The sequence below is a fragment of the Carettochelys insculpta genome, chromosome 1 (assembly GCF_033958435.1).
Source record: "Carettochelys insculpta isolate YL-2023 chromosome 1, ASM3395843v1, whole genome shotgun sequence".
In the NCBI taxonomy this organism is placed as follows: Eukaryota; Metazoa; Chordata; order Testudines; family Carettochelyidae; genus Carettochelys; species Carettochelys insculpta.
Genome location: NC_134137.1, coordinates 374,910,262 through 374,932,497, shown reverse-complemented (window position 1 = coordinate 374,932,497; position 22,236 = coordinate 374,910,262). Strand labels below are relative to the sequence as shown.

The 22,236-nt window shown below is 43.1% G+C and overlaps 1 protein-coding gene across 2 annotated transcripts in view; it reads right to left on the bottom strand.

Annotated features, from left to right (window-relative positions):
* EXOC4 (exocyst complex component 4) overlaps nucleotides 1-22,236 on the bottom strand; it is a 663,660-nt gene that overhangs the window by 482,818 nt on the left and 158,606 nt on the right. For both annotated transcript variants that reach the window (XR_012642363.1, XM_074975764.1), the window contains exons 8-9: nucleotides 15,151-15,296; nucleotides 11,397-11,485 (exon numbers count right to left, since the gene is read on the bottom strand). Coding sequence is in view for 1 of the 2 variants with exons in the window: in XM_074975764.1 (XP_074831865.1) it covers nucleotides 11,397-11,485; nucleotides 15,151-15,296 (235 nt within the window). In the remaining variant the exon portion in view is untranslated. The remainder of the gene's footprint in view (nucleotides 1-11,396; nucleotides 11,486-15,150; nucleotides 15,297-22,236) is intronic.

The following is a 22,236-nucleotide window of genomic DNA, read 5'->3' as shown; positions in this document are numbered from 1 at the left end:
GAAACAAAGGCAGCCGCCAGACAGAGGGTTCATAATGTCAAATAATTTTTCCCTTCTTAACACAACGGAGTTTCTACATCTTTGACATTCCCCTACCAGCATTCCTTTTTGGGTGGGGGGCACTATTTTGAACTGGGACTGTCCACTTGTCATGCTGTCTCTTTTAATAAGACAAGAATTCTGCCCCCCACTCATAGCAGCTGACTGAAAACATATTACCACACGCATCTCTAAAAGGTGCTGAACTGAATTTTCATTATCCAAAACGTCAAGATTCGTTTTTCTCACCAGAGAACATAGTTGGCCTCCTCAGACAGCCCTTTGGTTAATTTAAATGGAACAAGGCACCTACACACAACTCCATTTTTCCCAGGTCTCACCTAATGTACAAGATTTAATTTACCACTTGTCAATCTGGAATACCATTTGCTGCTGCTGCTTGCCATCACTGTTTCTTCAACTCTCAATGAAGAAAGAAAAAACTCAATTAGCAGCACTTTGCTTTGATTTCATTATTAATAAAAAAAATTATAAGGAATTTCCAACTGAAGAAGCCAAACTAATGTCACACATGCTGAGGTTTAACCAGAATAATACCAGTTCTCTTGTGCAAACTATGTTTATGCTCGTCGTATTTGATTTTTATTTGCTGCTTGACAAATACTGAACTTGTTGTGCAGGCCCAAACCATAATAAATAAATAGATTACATATTGACACTGAAATTTTAAACCTCCACCCAAGAGTATCTATCTAAGCCTTTGTGAATCCTCAGCACTTATTTATATACACAGTTATAATACGGCAACAAAGGGTCCTGTGGCACCTTATAGACTAACAGAAAAGTTTTGAGCATGAGCTTTTGTGAGCACAGACTCACTTCATCAGATGCTGGCTCAAAACTTTTCTGTTAGTCTATAAGGTGCCACAGGACCCTTCGTTGCTGTTACAGATCCAGACTAACACGGCTACCCCTCCGATTTATAATACGAGATCTCAATTTCCAGGCTCTGCTCTCTGATGGTCAAACTTATCTGCACACCCTTATATGAACTCTCATTCTTGTAGCTCTACTTCTGATCTACTTATTGGGTACAAAGTATGCTATGGTTGAGATCTCTAATGCACAGACGTCGGAAAATTCTACATGGTACAGGGAAGGATAGCTCTGTGGTTTGAGCATTGGCCTGGTGAACCTAGGGTTGTGAGCTCAATCCTACAGGGAGTGTTTAGGAAATAAATAAATAAATGGAAGGATGGTGCTTGGTCCTGCCAAGAGGGCAGGGGACTAGACTTAATGACCTCCCAAGGTCCCTTCTAGTTTTGTGAGATGCGTCTCTCCATATATATTATCCTGCCATAGCAATAAGTAACTGAGCCAGACTGCAGACTTACATGTAAACAACCTTCAGATTCTCTATACTTCAAGGGGTGGATACATCCTTGTAAAAAATTATTCATCTATTAGAACAGATGCTACAATTGATCTTTGGTAAAAGGCTGAGACAAAGCAATATACAAATACAGTATGAACGTGCCACCTCACAATATGGCCAGTTCCTCTCTTGTAGAAACTTCAACTTTGAACTATTTGACTTCTGCACATTAAATTTTAAAATGAGGTTTCTGTAATATGGGGCTTTAATACTCCCACCAAAAATCATTTGGATGCATACGTGCAAACATTACAAGGGATTAAGCATATATGCTGAGGTTTAACCACAATAATATCAGTTTTTCAGTACTAATCGCTATCACATTTATGCTCAGCAGAGTCTACTTGTAGTTGACCGCTTGACCAAGGCTGAACATTCCAGGTAGGTTCGAATCATAATAAGTGTCTTGAGGCTGATACTGAAATTTTAAAACTCCACCAAATAACATGCAACCAAGGCTCTGAACAACCTCAACAAAGACTTGGACTTTCACAGAATCACAGGACTGGAAGGCACCGTGAGATGTCATCTAATCCAGTCCCCTTTGTTCATGGAAGGGCTAAGCATTATCACGGCCACCTCTGACAGGTTTTTGTCTAACCTGCAGTTAAAGTTCTCCAGTTGCAGAGATGCCACAACCTTCCTAAGCAATTCATTTCAGTGCTTGGTCAACTGGACAATTAGGAAGTTTTTCCTAAGGCTCAGTAAAAACCACCCTTGCTGTAATTAAAACCCAATACTTCCTGTGCTATCATCAGAGGTTAAAAAGAACCTCCTCCTTATAACAACCTTTTCCATTTTTGAAAACTTATCCGGTCAGTCTCTCAGTCCTCCATTCTCTGTACTCAACAACCCAAATCTTTCCATCTTCCTTCACAGGTTATGTTTTCTAAACTTTTAATTATTTCTGTTGATCTTCTTTGGACTTTCTCCCACTTGCTCACATATTTCCCAAAATAGGGGGCCTGAACTAGACAGGTGTATTCCAATTGAGAGTAATAAGTGCAGAATAGAGTAGACGAATTTATTATTAGGGCCCTACCAAATTCACAGCCACAAAAACATGTCGTGAACCATGAAATCTGGCCTCCTCCCATGAAATCAGGTTTTTGTGTGTTCTTACATTGTACTGTACCGATTTCACAGGGGAAACAAGGATTTCTAAAATTGGCGGTCCTGATGGAAAAGGAGTTGAAAGGGGAGTCAAGTTTATTTTAGTGGGGAGGTGGGTTTCATGGTATTGCCACCCTTACTTCCACACTGCCTTCAAGAGCAGGGTGGCCAGAGAGCGGAAGCCCTGAAGGTGGCGTCTCACCAGCAGCAGTTCACAAAAGGGTGGCATGGTACAGTATTGGCACCCTTGCTTCCTTGTTACCATCTTCAGAACTGGTTGGCCAGAGAATGGCAACTGCTGACTAAGGGCCCAGCATTCAAGGAAGTACCAAAAGGTAAGGGTGGTTGCATCATACTATGCCATGCATTCTTATGCACTGCTGCTGATGGAGCATCTGCTTTAAGTTGCTGATCTCTAGCTCTGCAGCTCTGAAGACTGAGCCACTGCCAGCAGCAGAGCAGAAGCAAGGTTAGCAGTACCACAATGACAACCTCTGCCACAACCCTGCAACCCCCCACAACTCCTTTTTGGGTCCGGACCCCTGTAATTACAACACCATGAAATTTCAGATGCAAATAGCTGAAATAATGAAATACACAATATTTATAATCCTATGACTGTGAAATTTACCAAAATTAACTGTGAATTTGGTAGGGCCCTGCAAATGCCACCCAGAAAGTTTGTGGTCTTCCTTTTTTTTTTTTTTTTTGTTATTGTTGGGTTTTTTTGTTTGTTTTTTGGAAGAGTTTTATAATGCTGACAGTTGTTTTCCATTATCACCCACAGATCACTTTTTCCAATACTTCTTCCTGGCCAGTCATTTCCCAGGTTTCTTCCAAGTGAAGTACTTTGCATTTGTCCTCACTGAATTTCATCCTGCTTACTTCAGACCATTTCTCTAGTTTGTCTAGATTAGTCTCAGTTTTAATACTATTCTCCAAAGCATCTGAAAACCCACCCGTCTTGGTATCCTTCACAAACTTTATAAATGTACTCTCTATGCCATTTTCTAAATCATTCATGAAAAATTCTGGAGTAAGAAATTCAATATAAATGCACTTTAACCATAGTCAGTCTGAGCTTTTTTTCTTCGGTAACCTGATTTAAAACAAATTTTTGATTATTTAAATCAATCCACTCTACTAAGAAGTCAGGATACCAGGAGTTCTGACCCTCATTCTGCTACTTAATCTACATACTACTTGGTCAATGCATTTTGTGCCTCTGTTTGCCCAGTTATAAAATAATAAAATACTGACTTGTAAATTATTTGAGATCCTCATATGAAAGAAACGGTCGAAATTTCTAAGAGAAGCTGAGCAGCTGCAGTTTCTATTAGCTGTTCAGCAGCTCTTCACATTTCATTCTTAAAACTCAAAACCCCAGATGCACAATACTAGCAACGCTGACCTTCATGTGACCTGCGGGAGCCTGCACTAACACAGATAACTGAGAGGGACTGGATGCTATTTTCCTTGTGATCAGTCCCCTCAAGGCTCTTCAGGATTTTCACAGCATATAAAAATTCTCTTACTGGTTCTGCTAACAAATTGAACTGAGACCACAGCTTCCATGAACATGCCAAATTACCACACAATTCCCTGCAGCAACAGGGACCTGTAACAACACCTGATGATTCAAGAGTCCATGACTAACCGCACCTCTGACAAAATGATACTGAGCTAGAAATTATTAGCAAAACAAACATCATTATGGTATCTGCCTGCTGTTAAGATGTTCCATGTCCTTTCTACCTCAGATGTTGTGAATCCAGCAGACACAGGAATAGCCATTGTTAAGAAAGATCAGCAGACTCCTTCCTCAGATGCATAAGACAGCAAGTAGTGAAGCCAATGGCTTTTAATCTTTGGCTGATACTTTTGCCCCCTGGCATTTTGTATTTGCATGCTTTGAACCAGTCAGAGAGGGAGCTCTCAAATTCCCCTGCTGTCCTTCCCATTCCAGACAAGCACAAGCAAAATTTAAGCATGTAAATTATCATTTGTCATTTGCCATGCAGAGACCAATACATTCCACATTATCATAGTGTTGCTGATGAAAACTAGAGAAACACGTAAAAGAAAAAAAAACAGGCTCTAAACTCATCGGGGCTGGGACAGTTTCTATACGCACATATGCCTAGAATAATGAAGTCCAGCTCTAAGTAGGTGCCATTAGGCATAATCATAACACAAACTTATAAAAAAAGAGAGTCAGGCAAATGGCACTGTCTAGAATCATTTCAATGAAGAAGTAAAAGAAAGGAATACTAAAGTGATGACTCACATTTAAGGAAGAATATTCTCTTTTCAGTCTCACCCCTGTAACTGCTCTTGCAATCTGAGGCTATGTCTAGAAGCCAGGCTTCTGTTGACAAAACTTCTGTTGATCGAAGTTTGGTCAAAAGAGTGCACGTAGAGACTGCAGATCTCTCAGAAGAGATCTGCCAATCAGGAGCATTCTGTCGACATCCTTATATACCCCCACTTCGTGAGGAAAAAGGAATGTCTCAACAGAGCTGGTTTTCCTGACATTTGGCCCCAGGTGGGCAGACCAAATGTCGGAAAAGCGTCTCCCAACAGAACTGTCAGCAAAATATATGCAAATTGCGGTGCGCAATTTGTGTATCATTTGCCAACAGTTCCCCACAGTCTACACACAGCCTGAAGTGTTCATCTTAACCAAAAGCAAAGAAAACCAGAGCCTGAGTCTTCGTTTAATGACTTCACTGGATTTAGACAAGGGGTATCTAATGTTTTTTCATTGGGGTCCACATGGCAATTTTTTGTGTGTTCTGTGGGAGGGGGATTCAAACACAAAATAGCCCCAAACCAGCCCCCCAGGTTTAAACCCCCTCAGCACCAAACCACCCCCAGCAGCCCAAAACCGCACCTCATCCGCAGCCTTAAACTCCCTGAAACACAAATTGGCCCTTGCCCACTCCCAAGCTCAAAACTCACCCCGCCCCACAGCCCCAAACCACACCCAGCAGCCCAAACTGCACCCCATCCCCCCAGCCTCAAACCACCCCCCAAGTGCAAATTGTCCCTTGCCCACCCCCAGGCTTAACTCCCCCACACCCCCAAACTGGCCCAAAACTGCCAGCTTTAAACCCTCTGCAGCCCCAAGCTGCCCCTTGCCTAACCCCAGGCTAAACCCACCTCGCAATCTCAAACCGCTCTGCTGCTGGCCCCTCACCCCAGCCAGAGCTCTGCCGCCAGGGGTGCCAACAGCTTGATGGTCCAGCCATCAGGGATCTGAGGCAGCTGATCCCAGCGCAGCAGCCAGCCCCACGGGCTGGATATCATGGCTCCGTGGGCCACATTATGGCCTGCGGGCCACCTATTGGACACCCCTGGTTTAGACCTTCAAGAATTCATGCATGCCAGGAGCTCGGAATAAATGTCAGGGAATGGCTCACTTGATGATAACCTCTTCTGTTCATTCTCTCTTGGGTACCTGGCATTGCCCATTACCAAAAGACAGCATGCTGAGCTAGCTGAACACTTAGTCTGACTCTGTCAGTATGGACATTCTTAGGTTAATCTCTAACCTTCCTGCAAACACATCATGGGTAACAATGCATGTCAGGTGCACTGCAACATTTTAGAACAAGTGCCAGCCAAATCACTCTGGACTTTAAGGAAACAATTAAAATCCTATTCCAAAAAATTGCAATGAATTGAACTTCAAGTTTTTCTTTTATACGCTACTGTGAATATCTTTTCAGCAGGTTTTTCTCCACTTAATGTCCCACCCTTCCCCTGCTGTAAAAAGTTGTGGCCATGAATAAGGCTCTCGAGAAGAGCAACTCACAGCTGTGTATCAGAGAGGCAGCCATGTTAGTCTGTAGCTTCGAGAACAACAAGAAGTCTTGTGGCACCTTATAGACTAACAGTTATTTTGCAGCATAAGCTTTCGTGGGCAAAGACCTGCTTCATCAGGTGCATGGGGGGGTGGTTTCAGAGGGGTATTTACAGAATGGGGTCCCAGAAAAAGGGAGGGCCAAAGCTGACAAGGTCTATTCAGCAAGGTGGAAATGGCCCATTATCAATAGTAGGTATCAAAAGAGGAAAAAACAAGTCAGATCAGACAGGGGGATACGAGCCATTGTCAGAGTCTAATGGGGAGATCTTAACACCCAGGGCACAGAAGCTGCCTTTGTAAGATGCGAGCCACTCCCAGTCTGTTTAATCCTTCGTCAATGGAATCCAATTTGCAAATAAATTGCAGCTCAGCGATTTCTCTCCCCATTTGATTTCTGAAATTTCTTTGTTTCAGGACTGCCAACTTTAAATCTGCTACTGAGTGTCCAGGGAGACTGAAGTCTTCTGTAGCCAGACAAAATCTCCCTACTACAGACCAGCTTTTGCCTCCCCTCTAAGGTGCCTCAGCACACACAGGGCACTGAAGAGCAGTTAAACAGCACAGTCTTTGATGTCACTCACTGAGGCCCAGATGTGCTGGCTCATCGTGACCCTGAGAAACAGAAAACACAGATAGAGGGCTAGCAGGCTAACTGTCAATAAGGGGGGCCTCAGGAAATTACCCCAGCTGGCATTGATGGATTTGATGTACCCACACAGCCATCCCAGAAGGGAAATCTCCGCCCTTGTAAAAGCATGTCCCATACTCCCAAATTGCTTATCTCCTGTCTTACAAGTGCAAATTAAGTAAGAATTGCCCTTGTAAAAAACTGGTGTCACAAAAGACAGACCAGTATGATCTGGCACCATAGATTAGAAAGAGAATACGTGACCCAAAGGGTATAAAGATGGGCCCAGCAGCACTCTGACTCTGAGTGCATTCCCACCAACTACCTGCTGGTTGGGTCAGGTGATTGCCTCCCGAGGTCCACAACTGGGGACGCCCAACCTCGTATTCATCTTTCCGCGGAATTGAGTGACCGATCCTGGCTTGGCTATGCAGGTATTGAGAGACCCAAGGAGGGTAAGATACATCCACATTAAGGTCTCCTTTTTGGTGTACACAGATAAAGAATTAGAGCTCTGTAACTAGATGTTGTTGTGTTAAGATATCATTGTGTTAGATGGTAACAAATATCTTTGTATTGGATTGTAATGTAACCTGTTAACACCTGTACCCTGCTAGCATATAAGTAGTAGACAATAGCCTTTTGTAACCGTACGCTTATAACTGTAGTTTAATAAACTTGTAACTAGTTAAGATCTAAGCCTGACTGCTGTTACTCTCTGTCACTGCAACACAGCCGGCACAATAAAAAGAACTTTAACCCTTTGGTTACCACAGCCTGGCCATAGGTGAGAGTGCTAGGAGCTCCCTGCTCTAGCAGTAAAAAAAAACTGGGTTGTTTAGGACCCAGGGGCATCCGTCAGCCTGGCCCAGGCTGCCCGTGCTCTCGCAGTTAAAGACTCGCATGGTAACAAGGGCATAGTTGGTACCTCATCGCACATTACCCAGCCACCAGCTAACATCTTCCCCCCCAAGGGCTTCTATACACTACCAACCCTGATGTCTGATTTATGTTCATTTATTCTTTTACGGAGAGACTGTCCAGTTTGGCCAATGTAAATTGCAGTGGGGCATTGCTGGCACATGATGGCATATATCACATTAGTAGATATGCAGGTAAAGGAGCCCCTGATGGTATGGTTGATGTTAGGTCCTGTGATGATGTCACCAGTGTAGATATGTGAGCAGGATTGGCAGCGAGGGCCATTGCAAGGGCTGGTTCCAGGCCTAGAGCCACTGGTTTGTAATTTGTAGTGGCTAGTGAGGATTTGTTTAAGGTTGGCAGGCTGTCTGTAGGCGAGGACAGGCCAGCCTCCCAAGGTCTTTGAGAGTGAAAGATCATTGTTCAGGATGGGTTGCAGATCGCTGATTATGCATTGGAGAGGCCTTCAGTGGGGGCTGTATGTGATGGTCAGTGGTGTTGTCTTGTTTTCCTTGCGAGGCCTGTCTTGTAGCAGGTGGCTTCTGGGTACCCGTCTGGCTCTGTCAATCTGTTTCCTCACTTCCTTAGGTGGGTATTGTAGTTTGAGGAAAGCTTGGTAAAGGTCTTGTAGATGTTTGTCTCTATCTGATGGATCAGAGCAAATACAGTTGTACCTTAGCGCCTGGCTGTAAACAATGGATCGTGTAGTATGCCCTGGATGGAAGCTGGAGGCGTGTAGACAAATGTAGCAGTCCGTGGGTTTTCGGTATACAGTGGTATTTATGTGACTGTCTCTTATCCGCACAGTAGCGTCCAGGAAGTGAATCTCTTCTATGGACTGGTCCAGGTTGAGGTTGATGGTGAGGTGGAAACTATTGAATGCTGTGTGTTATTCAGAGGAAATTTCTGGTCGCACATCAGCCTTCTGCTTACCTTACTGAACAATTCAATTATATTTTAAGGGGTAAAATGTAATAAAGATCTGGCTGTAATCTACAGATCAGGCAGATGAATGGGCTAGCTGAACAAGAACAACAGCACTCAAAAAGGGAAGGAGAGGCTGCGACATTCTCACACAGAAAAAAATAAACAGGAAACTTTATCTTCTAGCTAAATAGTGACAATTTTTTACCAAATCCACCTAATCTATCCTCCCCACTGACTTGGTGCACTGACTTCTCATCTCCTATTACATCATAGTCAACATTTTCATACTCACAGGGATATATAATCTTGTCACCACCTACATGTATGATTTCCTTACTTGCTAAGTCTTGTGATTTCCCCTCCCGTCTTCCCACTCTCGACTTCCTACCTCTAAGCCTGAAACACTCTCCCTGATCATCTCTTAAGTGCTCTTTCTTTCTAGTTCTAATGCTTCCTTAAATCCATGTCTTCTCCAAAATCCTCAGATTTTCCCTTCTCTTGAACTGTTGCACTCTGAAAGGTCTTTTCTCAAGCTTTGTCTAGACTTACAACATTGTAACAGCACAGTTGTGCCACCTGCAGATACTTGCCAGAATTAATCAGGGCAATTAAAACATTCCCCTGGAGCCAATTAGGTGGTTTCCAGACTTCCGTCAACTAGACTAACCAGGACACCTGGAGCCAACGAAGAACCAGTTCTGTCAGCTTGCTGTGTAAAAGAAGCTGTGGAGATAAAGTGCTATGGGAGGTCTGGCAGGAGCAAGCACAAGGAGGTGCACTAGGAAGAACCTGCAGGAAGGAAGGTGCTGGGGAGGGCTGAGGGAAAGTGGCCAGAGAATCAGTGGTTAGGTGGCTGATACTGGAGACCCTGCAGGCAGCTGCTATCACTGGTCCCTGGGCTGGATCCTAGCATATAGTGTGGGTCCAGGTTTCCCCCCCATCACCAACTCTCTATTCAGGGCAGGAAAAGGACTAATTTTGATGAAGGAGTCTGTCCTGCCCCAAATCACTTGGCAGGGCAGCAGAGACTAAAGAGTTTGGTTTCCTCTATTTTCCCCATGCTGGCCAATGAAGAGGTTAGCTGAACAAACAACAAGCTGATGTTTAGACTCCAGAAAGTGTCTAAACTGAGGGCTGCTATTAGTTTCTGAGATGGGCAATCAACCTGAAAGTGTGGAACCCACCAAGGCAGAGGAGGAGCTTTGTCACAGCATTTAACACCTGTGAAGAATTCCCGCTTTTGTATTTGCATCCTGATGGTCCACCTGATTTCCAGGATGAGAAAGGTGAGGGGTCTGCATACAGTATCCTGGACAAGCATTGCAGAGCTTGTTAGACTTACTACTATGCAATTTTCAAAACATATTTTTTTCCAAATTTGAGCTTTGAATTGCATGGTTGTATATGGAAATTAAACCTCTTGAGCTTCCACAATTTCCTATTTAAAGAAATCTCTGTGTAAAAGCATAGTGTTTTACTTGACCTGTCTTTTTTAAATTTATTTGTACAGACACTCAAGCACATGTGCATAAACTGTGTCTCTCTCACAGCACAGAAGTACATGTGGCAGGTTTCTACAGCTGACAGTTTTAGCTTCCAAGATCAGGAGTTGTAAGCTGAACACGACCTAGTGTGGTCCACTGTGATACCAAACCTTAAAGACAGATGTCTTCACCTCTATCTTTTTCACATCAACAGCCAAGCAATAGTGAAGGTCAACTGTCAAGTTAAGTATCAGTCTACCTAATGTAGCGTTATCCAGTAAACAAATAAATACAGCATCCGAGCCTTCTAACACCAGCTAAGCTAGACACAGCCTAACCAGCCAAAAATTCTCTCTATATCCTCTCACAAGCATCATAAACCAATGCCAAAAGCTCAGCCCTCCAAATCTACCTTTCAAAAGGCCCGTCACTTGCGTTAACAGTGTGGTTCTTTGTCCCCCTTTAATGATTACTGCCCCAATAGGAAAAGAAGAGTCATTTATCTTAGGAAGTCGAGGCTCATGGTCTCAGATGCAGAATTCAGACCCAAGGGACAACCCACCCAGGGATATTAATTTCAGATAAGGAAAAATTTAAGTTTCAATGTTCCAAATGCATCACTTAGAGTGAGATTTTTACGTCATTGTTACATAAGTGCAATTTTAAAGTCATGTTTACAATATGTGGACTTAGAAATAGAAAAATGGACAGAATTATTTGCATGTCTACCTAGAGTAAATAAACAGAGTATGAACTGATGAAGTTTACAGTCTTAGGCCTTCTCCATACTTACCAGCTTACAGCATCACAGTTGTATCAATACAACTGTTACGCTGAAGGGAAAGAGCTATAAAATTTTTTGTGGATACTACTGTTACTGTGAGTATAGACATAGCTTTAGACTACGGCCCTGCCTATGGTTTGCTCAAGAGCACCTAACAATTCTGAACCCATCCAAGGAGGACCTGCAGATACTTTGAAAAGCAATCAGCCAAACTTATGAGACTTAAAGATACCCACCTTGAAGTTCTCCACTCCTGCTGTAGAGTTCCCTTCTCTGCTCACGCAAATATGCACTCATACTAATAGCATGGGAGGATGACTCAAACCTGTAATAAAAACATGTAGTCAGTTATACATCTCATGGTGCCTGCGCTGTAGCCATAAAGGTTGAGATAAAATTTCATTTAACAGTGTATCTGTTAATTACTGCCTTTAGCTCTGGCAGCCTGGTAGGCACTTTCCAAACAGTCCCAGCAAAGACGTAGAATCCACAAAACCAAAACCAAACACTAAGTACAAAGCTCATCTTGGAACAAGTGTGGCACCCAGTGACTAAAGCTCAACAGTCCCCAGGAAAACAAACTATTGAATTATGTATTATTGTGTTGTGTTGCATCAGCAGCCGCCAGGAGAGAGCTAACAGTGGTACTCTCCAAACCTTTGAAAGTCTTTCATCAAAGCAGCCAGCACTAGATTCACCTTGGGGACAGGAAGTGACTAAGAACCTTTAAGCCTCCCAACAGACCCTGATAGACCCATCCAGGCTCCAGGCCTCTCTGATGGAACAGCAGCAGCAAGTCTTATCAACCTTCTACCATTATCATTCTAGCTAACTCTGACTGCTAGATACTGGATTTCCTAAGTTGTAGTACTGTCATTGATTGCTGGGTCCCCTTCATCTATCTCCTTCAACTGTCGACTTCACTAGGAGGGTTGTGAAGCACTGGAACCAATTACCTAGAGGTGGTGGAATCTCCATCCCTAGAGGTTTTCAAGTCCTGGCTTGAGAATGCCCTAGCTGGGACGATTTAGTTAGGGTTGCTCCTGCTTTGGAGGTGCAGGGAGCTGGGCTCTATGACCTCCTGAGGTCTCTTCCAGTCCTATGGTTCTATGATTCACATTCTCCCAGCCTCACTTAATTTCTCATTGTTCCTCCTCTCTATCCTTTCCACTCTCTGCTCACTACTTCCAGTTTCCCGTTTCCCACTCTTACTCATGCAATCATTTCCTCTCCCCACGAGATTCCAACTGAAAAATTCTACAAACAAGGATACAGTCAAAAACATTAATAAGTTCAAAGCATGAGCTTAATATGTTATGGACCTGTTGTCGCTGTGCTTTTACACACATCCCTTTCTCCCAAACCACAGCTGTGATTTTTCCTTTTTCCATACTACCAGCTTTCCACAACATGGACCCTGTGCATGGAGCCATGCCTGACTAGGGCCTATTATACTATAACTTGTAATTTGAATTTATGTGGACCCTTTCGTCAGAAGGTCTAAATGTTTCTTACAGGCATTTGTCAGGAAAACTATGCAACGGCCCTACTATTGAGTATTACACACTTCAGAGATAGGGAAATTTAGGCTCAGAACCATTTTATGACTTGTCTAGTGACACCAACTGAATCTCAGAATCTTAAGAACACAATCTAGAAGTTCTGATTTCCCTGGGGAACTGCTAGATCAGTCTGAGTGACACTCCAGCACAAATACATAGTACCTACAAAATTAGCTTTCAAGGAGACACACCAACTGCTCACACATCCTACAGCTTAATTGGTCTCTCACTGAGAGCAAGGCTCCATCTCCTGTTCGACTGATTTCCAAAGTAGGGACTCTCGCTGCAGACATTTTTCAGGACAGGTGAATGGCTTTTCTAAATGGGATGTTGGTGAGGTATATGCAAGAAAGAGAGCCCCTCTGTCTGAAAAGACACACACTGAAAATGGAATATGTGACAAGAATAAGACAATCAAAAATGTGCCTCCCTTGGTGGATAAAGAAGTTCCATTTCAACAGAGAGATTTCCATGATGTAGTGACAGCTGTCAAGAGACAGATAACAGAATGAGAGATCCTGATAAGCATCACTGTCAGTAAGGTGCTAGCAGTGACTTAGTGACAAGAGCCTGAGTGGCAAAAGATGGCTATTCTTATGAAGTTAGGCACCAACATGTTAACCAATTACCCTTAACTATATTTTCAGTTCACAGAGATGAGCAGACAGATTCAGAGTGTTGCAGGTGAAAGAGAGCAGACAAACTCATCCTCTTTGCCTCTCACACTTAAAGTGCCTGAGAACATTGCAGAGTTTGGAGACTAAGCAATGAAGAAGGGTGAAGAGCACCCCACGACACTCTGAAGCACAGCTTCGCAATGCAGTCACATCTAAACGGGAGTAGAAAGAGAATCTGAGCGGAGAAAAAGGCGGCGGGTGTGCATTTAAAGGCACACATTCAATCAGCCATGACTGGGCCAAGTATTCAGAAAACTCTCTGGAAAAAAGTGAAAGCCTTTGCTACCAGGAGATTCTGTTTGGTGATCTGTAGACTCTCTGTGGCTGTGATTATGTTTTCACACTGAGTGTGCATTACACCTTGAGCAACTGCATAATTGTTTCTTACTGGCCTTTTAGGTATAACTGGTTTCTTACTGGCTCTTGAAGCCCCACCAGAGCTGCCGGGGTCTGCCCTAGATAATAGATTACATAATAGTTTCACTTGTACTATTGGTTTGAAAAAATAATTAGGCCACCACTGACTGATTCTTAATGATTAAAGAAATCAAGAGAAGCTTTAAGGAGGGCTGTAAGCAGCTGTTTGCTGTGCTGGTGCCTGCTTGAGCAGGGCACAAGAGCGTTATCCTCAACCCATCTCACTGATTGCGTTAGTGCAAGCTATTCAAGGATACCAAGTTCCTGTTTCTTCCCACTTCCATGTGTGAGCAAATAGAGCCAGGAGACTATCCAATTCCAGCAGGCCACTGTGGGTAAAGCAGGGCAGGACTACACTCACGTTCATTGACTTCCACTTGACTCTGAGCATGAGATTCACTGGACTTGTTAACTGTGGACTTCACATTTTTATTCTTTGCCACTGGTCAATGGAACGCCTTTCTGCCTGAAGCTCCTGCAGATCATTATTAGGCATCTGTACCATAACAGTGCCCAAAGACCCCAGCTGAAATCAGGTTCCCTTTGTGTTAAACCCCATATAAAAGCAAAAGGAAAAACAATCCAGGCCCCTCATATGTCTACATCTAAATAGATGAGGCACACAAAGAAAGGAAGTATGACCCCTTTTACAGCTGGGGAAATGAGACACAGAGTAGGAAATGGGTGGTAGAGATGGGAAATCAACCCAAGTCCCCTCCTGACCTGGCCTTAGTGATCAGAACCTGCTTTCCTGTACTATCTGCTTTGTTCCGAAACCCCACCAGCCTCCCTTTCCCTGCAAGTCAAAATTTCTTCCCCTTATTTTCTTCCTCTCACTTCCAGCTACCACTTCCCAACACTCTCATTCCTACATTCCCCTTCCATCTGCTTCATTCCACTCCACTTTTTTCACTCCCATTTCATTTCACTTTTTTCCTCAGAAGAATGCAACAATCAGCTGCATAGTTTTTTATGCTATGCTCTTGTCTGTCAGGTTTCCCTTTTCCCTAAGTAGCCCTTTGACAACTTCTCTTGCTGGTGTGTTTTTGTCTTCAACTGGAAGCAAATCAGGGCAGGTATGATATCTGAATATATGTTGTACAAAACCTAGCACAAGGAGGCCCCAGACCTGAGTGAAGCGTTTGAACATACGATAATATAAACAGTGAAGAAGAATCAATGTATGGCTCTTTGATGATAGACAAACTTAAGCTTTGGTAGTTCTTTTCCATTTTAAGTGTCTGAAAACATGAATAATCACTACAAGTGCGTAATACTTGATGGTCCAGAGGCAGCCTCAACATCAGGTACTGGTCTGGCATCATAACACTTACTTGAACAGAGGGTTTTTAGGTCTTTGAGGCTTCTTCTTTGCAAAGAAAGCAGCAAATTCTCTTCCAGAGCTGGCATAGCTAAGCTGAGCTGATGGTTCTGAGGCAGTCCGAGTGTTTTTCATATCCAAGTATTCCGTAAGCAGCATCTGGCAGCAAAGAGGAACATGAAATTTGAAACAGCGCAGCAATACAAGTGTATCTCACATATTCTAAGTGTTCTAAGAGGACACTGCTACAATAAAAAATGATGGGTAAAATTTTCAAAAGCACCTAAGTGACTTACAAGGCTAAGTCCCGGTGATTTTCAATTCATCTCATCTCAAGTTTTTCGCCCAACTTAAGACAACCATAAAAGCACTGTCTACAGTCTGTAGCATACCAGCTTACAAGGCCTATTATTTCAGTTACAGCTTCTCTATGGCTGTACCTACACACTAGCCCGCTTCTTTGAAGGGGACATGGTAATAAGAGTAATAAGTCTGATCGGAGAATACTAATGAAGTGCTGCGATGAATATGCTGCACTTCATTAGGCTAATTCGCCCCACAGCAAATTCGAAGTCACAAACTTCGACTTGCCAGCATGCCATGTAGCCGCGGGAACGTGGAAGTTGCCGCAGGGAAAATTAGCCTAATAAAGTGCTGCATATTCATCACAGCACTTCATTAGTATTCTCCGATCAAGATGATTACCATGACCCCTTTGAAGAAGGGGGCTAGGGTAGACACAGCCTATACGTATTAATCCAGTGCTATTAATTCAATGCATAGTTGGCTTCATTTAGAAAACAGCAAACTTACCTTCTTATTATACTACATTTTGCAGTAACCAAAAGAGATCTGCAGAGTATTCTGCACTGCAAGAAACAGCTTGTTGCAAAGGTGTTTTTTGTTTGTTTGGTTGGTTTTGTTTTTTTCCCCTCCTATATTTTACCCCTAGATATAATACATAAAGGCAATTCGTATCAGTGCCTGTCTGACCTAGGCGCCAGATCTAAATGTCAAGTCATACTCTTATTACTACCTGCTAACTTAAAAAGGGATGGATGCCATGGAGGACATGCGTTGGAGATCAATAACATCAAGCCCATGGATTGCACGCATCCTCTTAGTGTGAGAAAGTAAGGCAAAGGTTGCCAAGGTGGTATTTCTGGGTCCTCTTGTTCTTTTCTCAGAACTTAGACAAAAGGGTATGACATCACACCTTGTGAATATTCAGGATGACACCTCAAATGAACGTCACCGATCGCATCTGTATATCCCATAAATTCCCAGCGTGCCAATGCCTAATTTGGGATTGGAAACATTGGGTTAAGGTGATGTAAAAGGGACTAATAGCCCATGGAAAGTGGGAAAAGTAGACCTCATAAGAGGCTCCTCAAAGGGTTTCTAAGATTCTTGCCTCAATTTAGTTTCTTTCCTCCAGTACCGGCTCCCTTATTCTAACCACAGCCTCCTTGTTCTACTACAATACAACCTCCCCTTGCCGTCCATGGAGCGGAGGAGGTCTCATCTCCTAGGATTCTTGGAAGGGAGGGAGACATAAACCATAAAAACTAATGCAAACCATAATCAGTATGCCGCACTAAAATAGTAAAAAAAGTAAAGTATATATTGGCTCTCTCTATTACCCATTATCACTCAGTTTGTACTTTAATATTAAATTCGACTATTTGTTTTAAATCAACTTGCTGTGAAAGGAAAATAAAGAAAAGACTTGTTAAATTTACTAGCGTAACCACTGGGGAATCCCAGGACTACTTGTAGTCCCGGAGCGTTTCTAGCTCCAGGGTACTTAGAGTGATTTGGGTGCAGGTACGGGCTTTTAACCTTCAAGTCAGATTGGCAAATCTAACCTAAATTAATAACTCCTTCCCATTATCCATAAATCCCCAGTTATAAGTCCAGAAATTACTGAAAATGTTGCAGAGTCTATCACCACTGATACAACTCCATTGATGTTCGCAGCATTAAAAAAACCTAGTGTAGTTTGGCAGTTGGTGTTTACAGACCTATCATTACCAAGGTCACATGTCACATTCTTAAAATACTAGCAGCATCCTCTCTACACAAGGTTACCTGACACTGTTTACACCACTGAAGCGGAATTGATCTGGCAACTGGGGGTGGGGGAGGGTTACAAAATGTTACAGTGTAAACAAGGCTTTCACATCATTTAAAGTGAAGGAATCAGACCCCTCACTCCCCTTAATCTGCAACAAAGACCGCTGCCAGCTTTGTCCACATATCTTCTCTGGAAATACCATCACTGGACCTAACCAGGTTACTCACAGAATCACGGGCACTAACATCATATATGCCATCATGTGCCAACAATGCCCAGATGCTTTGTACATTGGACAGACTTCTAACTCCCTTAGACAAAGGGTCAACGGGCACAAAACAGACATCAAAACACTCCAGATCCACAAACCAGTTAGTCAACAATTTAATGGAATGGGACGTTCTGTCAAAGACCTCAAGGTATGTGTGTTACTGAAGAGAAATTATCGCTCCGTTTTAGAAAGAGAAGTGGACGAACTGACATTTATATTCAAATTCAGAATATTAACACATGGTTTAAATCGTGATGGGAACTTTCTGAGTCACTATGGGGCTCATCTGCATACTTGACTCAATCTAATTCTCGATCTTCCCCCCCACCCCTCCACTCTCTGATTTGCTCACCTTGATTATCTTTTTCTGATTTGTCCTCCTTGCTTACTGTTTTTGGTTCTCTGTGTCTTAAATACTGAGTCTGTTCTGGTCTGGCTATGGTCTGAAGAAGTGGATCTGTCCCACGAAAGCTCACCTAATAAACTATTTTGCTAGTCTTTAAAGTGCTACTTGACTGCTTTTTGTTTTGATAGTGTGTAGACTAGCACGACTTACTCTCTGTTACTGTTTAATCTCCAGTGTTTCGTTCTACTGGACAAGCCCAGTGCAGCTACATTTGAATATTTTATACCACATAGGTACACTACCTCCCCACAAAATAAAAAAAAGCAATTTTACTGTAGCACAATGCATGATTGTAGGGTTTTTTTAAAAAGTCTTACAAGTAGTTCATTCAGGATATATACAGGTTGCACTTCTGAAAACTGGCACGCTCATCTGGTAGGACCATGAATGTGTCTGGACTCAAGAGACCAGAAGTGGAAGGGTTGGCTGCCATCTGCAAGGAGGTCCCAGGCCAGAGCCCTGTGGCAGCCCACAACAGCAAGGGGCCAGGACCAGAGGCCCCTCAGTGGCAGTGTGGGGCTGGGGAGGAAGTGAAAGCATGGCAGAGGCTGAAGTTGAGCTTCATGGCTGCCAGGGCCCAGGGACCTGGGAGGACAGGACACACAAGAGCACTGCTATGGCTGGATCCCTGTGCCAGTGTGGTCAGCCAGAGCCCTCCTGCAGCCCCAGGGAACCCAGGACCAGGGCTGAAGCCCTATTTGTGGGTAGACCAGAGCCTCACTGCAGCCCTGCAGAGCCCCAGGTCAGGAGCTCCACACATAAGGCCAGCAGGAATCCCACTGCAGCCCCCTGGTGCTGTGATGGACACAATTACAAAAATCAGCCTTGTAGCACCTAAAAAACTAACATTTATTTCTTAAGCAACGAGCTTTCATGGACTAGAGTATGCACACAAACATGTCTAGCAGCCAAGAATCTCCGATTCTCAGCCTGGTGATGTCACAATATTTGCTGTGAAGACTTGGGTTTTCCCAGCAGACCTTGTGAAGTGCCTGAACGAGAGATAAGGAAGGCTGGTCCGACAGCTGATATACTTCTCTGAGACGTGGGAGATATTAATTGCTGCAGACAGGTCAAAATTAGAGTCCTATTTTTGAAAAAATATGGCATAGTGTGGTCCCATATCGTGTCTCAATGATAACCAAAGCAAACATGATTCCTATAAAAACAAACAGGGATTCCCCGTCCCTTGTCACCATCCCTTCACACTAAATTTGGTACCTCAGTGGAGTTTTCTTCTATCATCAGTGATGGAAGTTCTAGATGTAAATAACACCTGTGATGTCATCTGAATAACCCCCACAGCTTCAATGGAGCAGAAAAAAATCTAGCTGATTGGCCCAGGAGCTACGATTATGTAAATAATTTTATTATGCAGAGGCAGGACTACTCTTTAGCTCATTCACTCTTACCTGTGTTGACTCTGGAGGGATAAAGGAAGCTTAAAAATGTACAATTGTTCTGCCGGTTTTTATCAAAGTAAAGAAAACCTGCCTGAAAATACTCAGGAAACTTTAAGCATGTTGAAGCTATTAGTAATACCTTCCACTGTATTATGAGCCAGCCCAAATCAGAGAATGTTGAATGTAATGGATGAAATGCACCAGTACTGTGCTGTCTATGTTTGAACAAATTACTAAGAAATAATATACAGGCAAATGATATCATGCCACTAATTTAAAACAACTGAGAATTGCTCTAAAAAGATACAACACAGTTACCTAAAGGTAACTTGATTTCAATTCCTAAAATATCTCAATTAAACTTCACCTGAGGGAAGCCTTTTAAATACAAATATGCTTGTCACATAAAAGCTAATCATTACTCCAAGGTTATGGTCAGTTTCTTTTTCAGAAATATACCAGTGTCTCTCTGCATTCTCTGGTTAGGCATGAACTTTGCTTACTTGTATCAAGAACTTGAAAATTAACAAAGCTCATTTAAATCTGATCTAGGAATAAAAAAAATGGATGGCAATTTTGCTCATTTCATGTACAGAACCTACTTAAGGGGCCCTTGAAACTATTCTACATCTAGAGCTAGCATGAATAAGATACCGGATGTGAATAACCCAGTATTTTAATCAAGGATTCAAATGTGTCAGAAAAGAGTTAGACTATGAACACAAGAACAGGTCGTGCTACAAGAACACTGTCAGACAAACACAAAAGTGCATGACAATATGGTTATACATTCACGAGAGGTTTGAAAACCACCACAAACTGTAAGGAAATATATAAGGGACTGTGATGTCAAGCAAACATAGAGATAGGTCTTCTTGGCAGTCACTTGATAACAAGTAGCACGTTTTCATGTCACCCTCCTATTTCTGAGTCCATTGATGGTCGATCAGCCCAATTATGGAGCCGCAGCTCTTACCGCAGAAGAGGCAGGTCTTGGTACCTGTTGGAGGGGCACAGGGCAGTTTTTAACCCTTTTCTTCTTTGCCTCTCCTCGTGTGCACTGCAGTGGGACCTCTCAAACTGCACTGGTCCTTCACTGATTACCGTTCTCGCCTGGGGATGGTCTAGGGCAAGGGTCTCCCAAGGGTTGACACCAATGCTGCACTTTTTCAAGTATCAGGAAAGGTAGCCATGTTAGTCTGGATCTGCAAAAGCAATGAGGAGTCCTGTGGCACCTTACTGACTAACAGAAATGTATGAGCTTTCGTGGGCTAAGACCCACTTCGTCAGATGCAGGCCTCTATCAGATGTCCTGCATCTGATGAAGTGGGTATTTGCCCGTGAAAGCTTATGCTTATACATTTCTGTTAGACTATAAGGTGCCACAGGACCCCTCGTTGCTTTTGCACTTTTTCAAGTGTGCCTTCAGCATGTCCTTATATTGCTTCCATTGGCCCCCAATGCTCCTCTGCGCCTCCTCTAATTTGAAAACCACAATCTGTGTTGGGAGGTGCTGATACGATATCCAAACCATGTGATCAGTCCAATGCAGCTGTCAATGAATGATAATGCTTCAATGCTGGTCATGTTTGACTCTTCCAGGATGCTAGTGTTTTTGCACTTATCTTCCCAAGAGATATTTAGGATTCTCCTGATGCAGCGTTGATGATATTGTTCCAGTGCCTACAAGTGGCACTTGATGTTTTCTGGGTTTCACATGCATACAGTAGCACTGGAACAAACATTGCACGGTATACAAGGAGCTTCATCTTGGGATAGATGTCCCAGTTCTCCAACATCCTTTGTCTCATACAGGCGAAAGCAGAGGTTTCATAGCTCAGATGATGCTGAATTTCCACATCATCGTTGACTTTGGCAGAAAGATGACTTTCACGTTATGGGAAGTGCTCTGCATTTTCCAGTGGTTCTCCACTGACTTCAACAGAAGGTGCATGGGATTTGTCCCATTTGTGAAGGTTAATGGAGAACATTGGTCTTTTTGATGTTCAGTGTGAGCCTGAGATTCTCATATCATTCAGTGAAGGAACTTAAGATAGCCTGAAGGGCTTTGACAGAAAGAGCAACAACCATATTGTCATCCATGCACTGGAGCTCTATGATCGAGGTTGTGGAGGTCTTGCTTTTAAGCTTTCAGTCTTCTGAGACAGAAAAAGCTTCCCATTCATTCTACGAACAATCAACCAACTGCAAACTTGCTATTAATGAGGAGAAGGGTCATGGCAATGAAGATGAAGAGCAGTGATGGGGCAACGATGCAGCCTTGCTTGACTCCCATTTTGACTTCGAAGGGGTTGCATTGGGATCCACTGTTGCTCAATACCATGGCAGTCATGTTGCCGTGAAGCAGCCTTAAAATGCTAATGACATTTCTGGAGCAGCTGATCTTTGAGAGGATGGTCCACAGGGTGCTACGAATGACTGAGTCAAATGCTTTGGTCAGGTCAATGAAACTCATATATAAGGCTTGATCGTGTTCATGACATTTTTCTTGCAGTTGCTGGGCAGTGAAGATTCTGTCTGCTGTTCTTTGGAATAGTCAGAAGCCACAGTGGGATTCTGGGACAATTTCTTCTGACAGTGGTAGGGATTCAAGCTACAACATTCCCTGCTGTTGCCAGGAGGGAGATGCCACGATAGATTTCACAGTCCGACTTGCTGCCCATCTTGAGAAGACTGACTATCCGTGTCTCTCTGAAATCTTGTAGCATCTGCTCCCTATATCAGATTTTGGGAATCATAAGTTAGAGCTCTGGCCCAGTTTCTTTGAAGACTTAGATGGGGATTCCATCTAATCCGCTTGTCTTGTTGCACTTCACCACTTTGATGGCAGCTTCAACCTCACTCATGTTATGAAGCGTTGCAAGGTCATCTCTAGATGTTTGCTGAGGAATTTAGTCAAGAGATTCTAGGACCATGTTGGA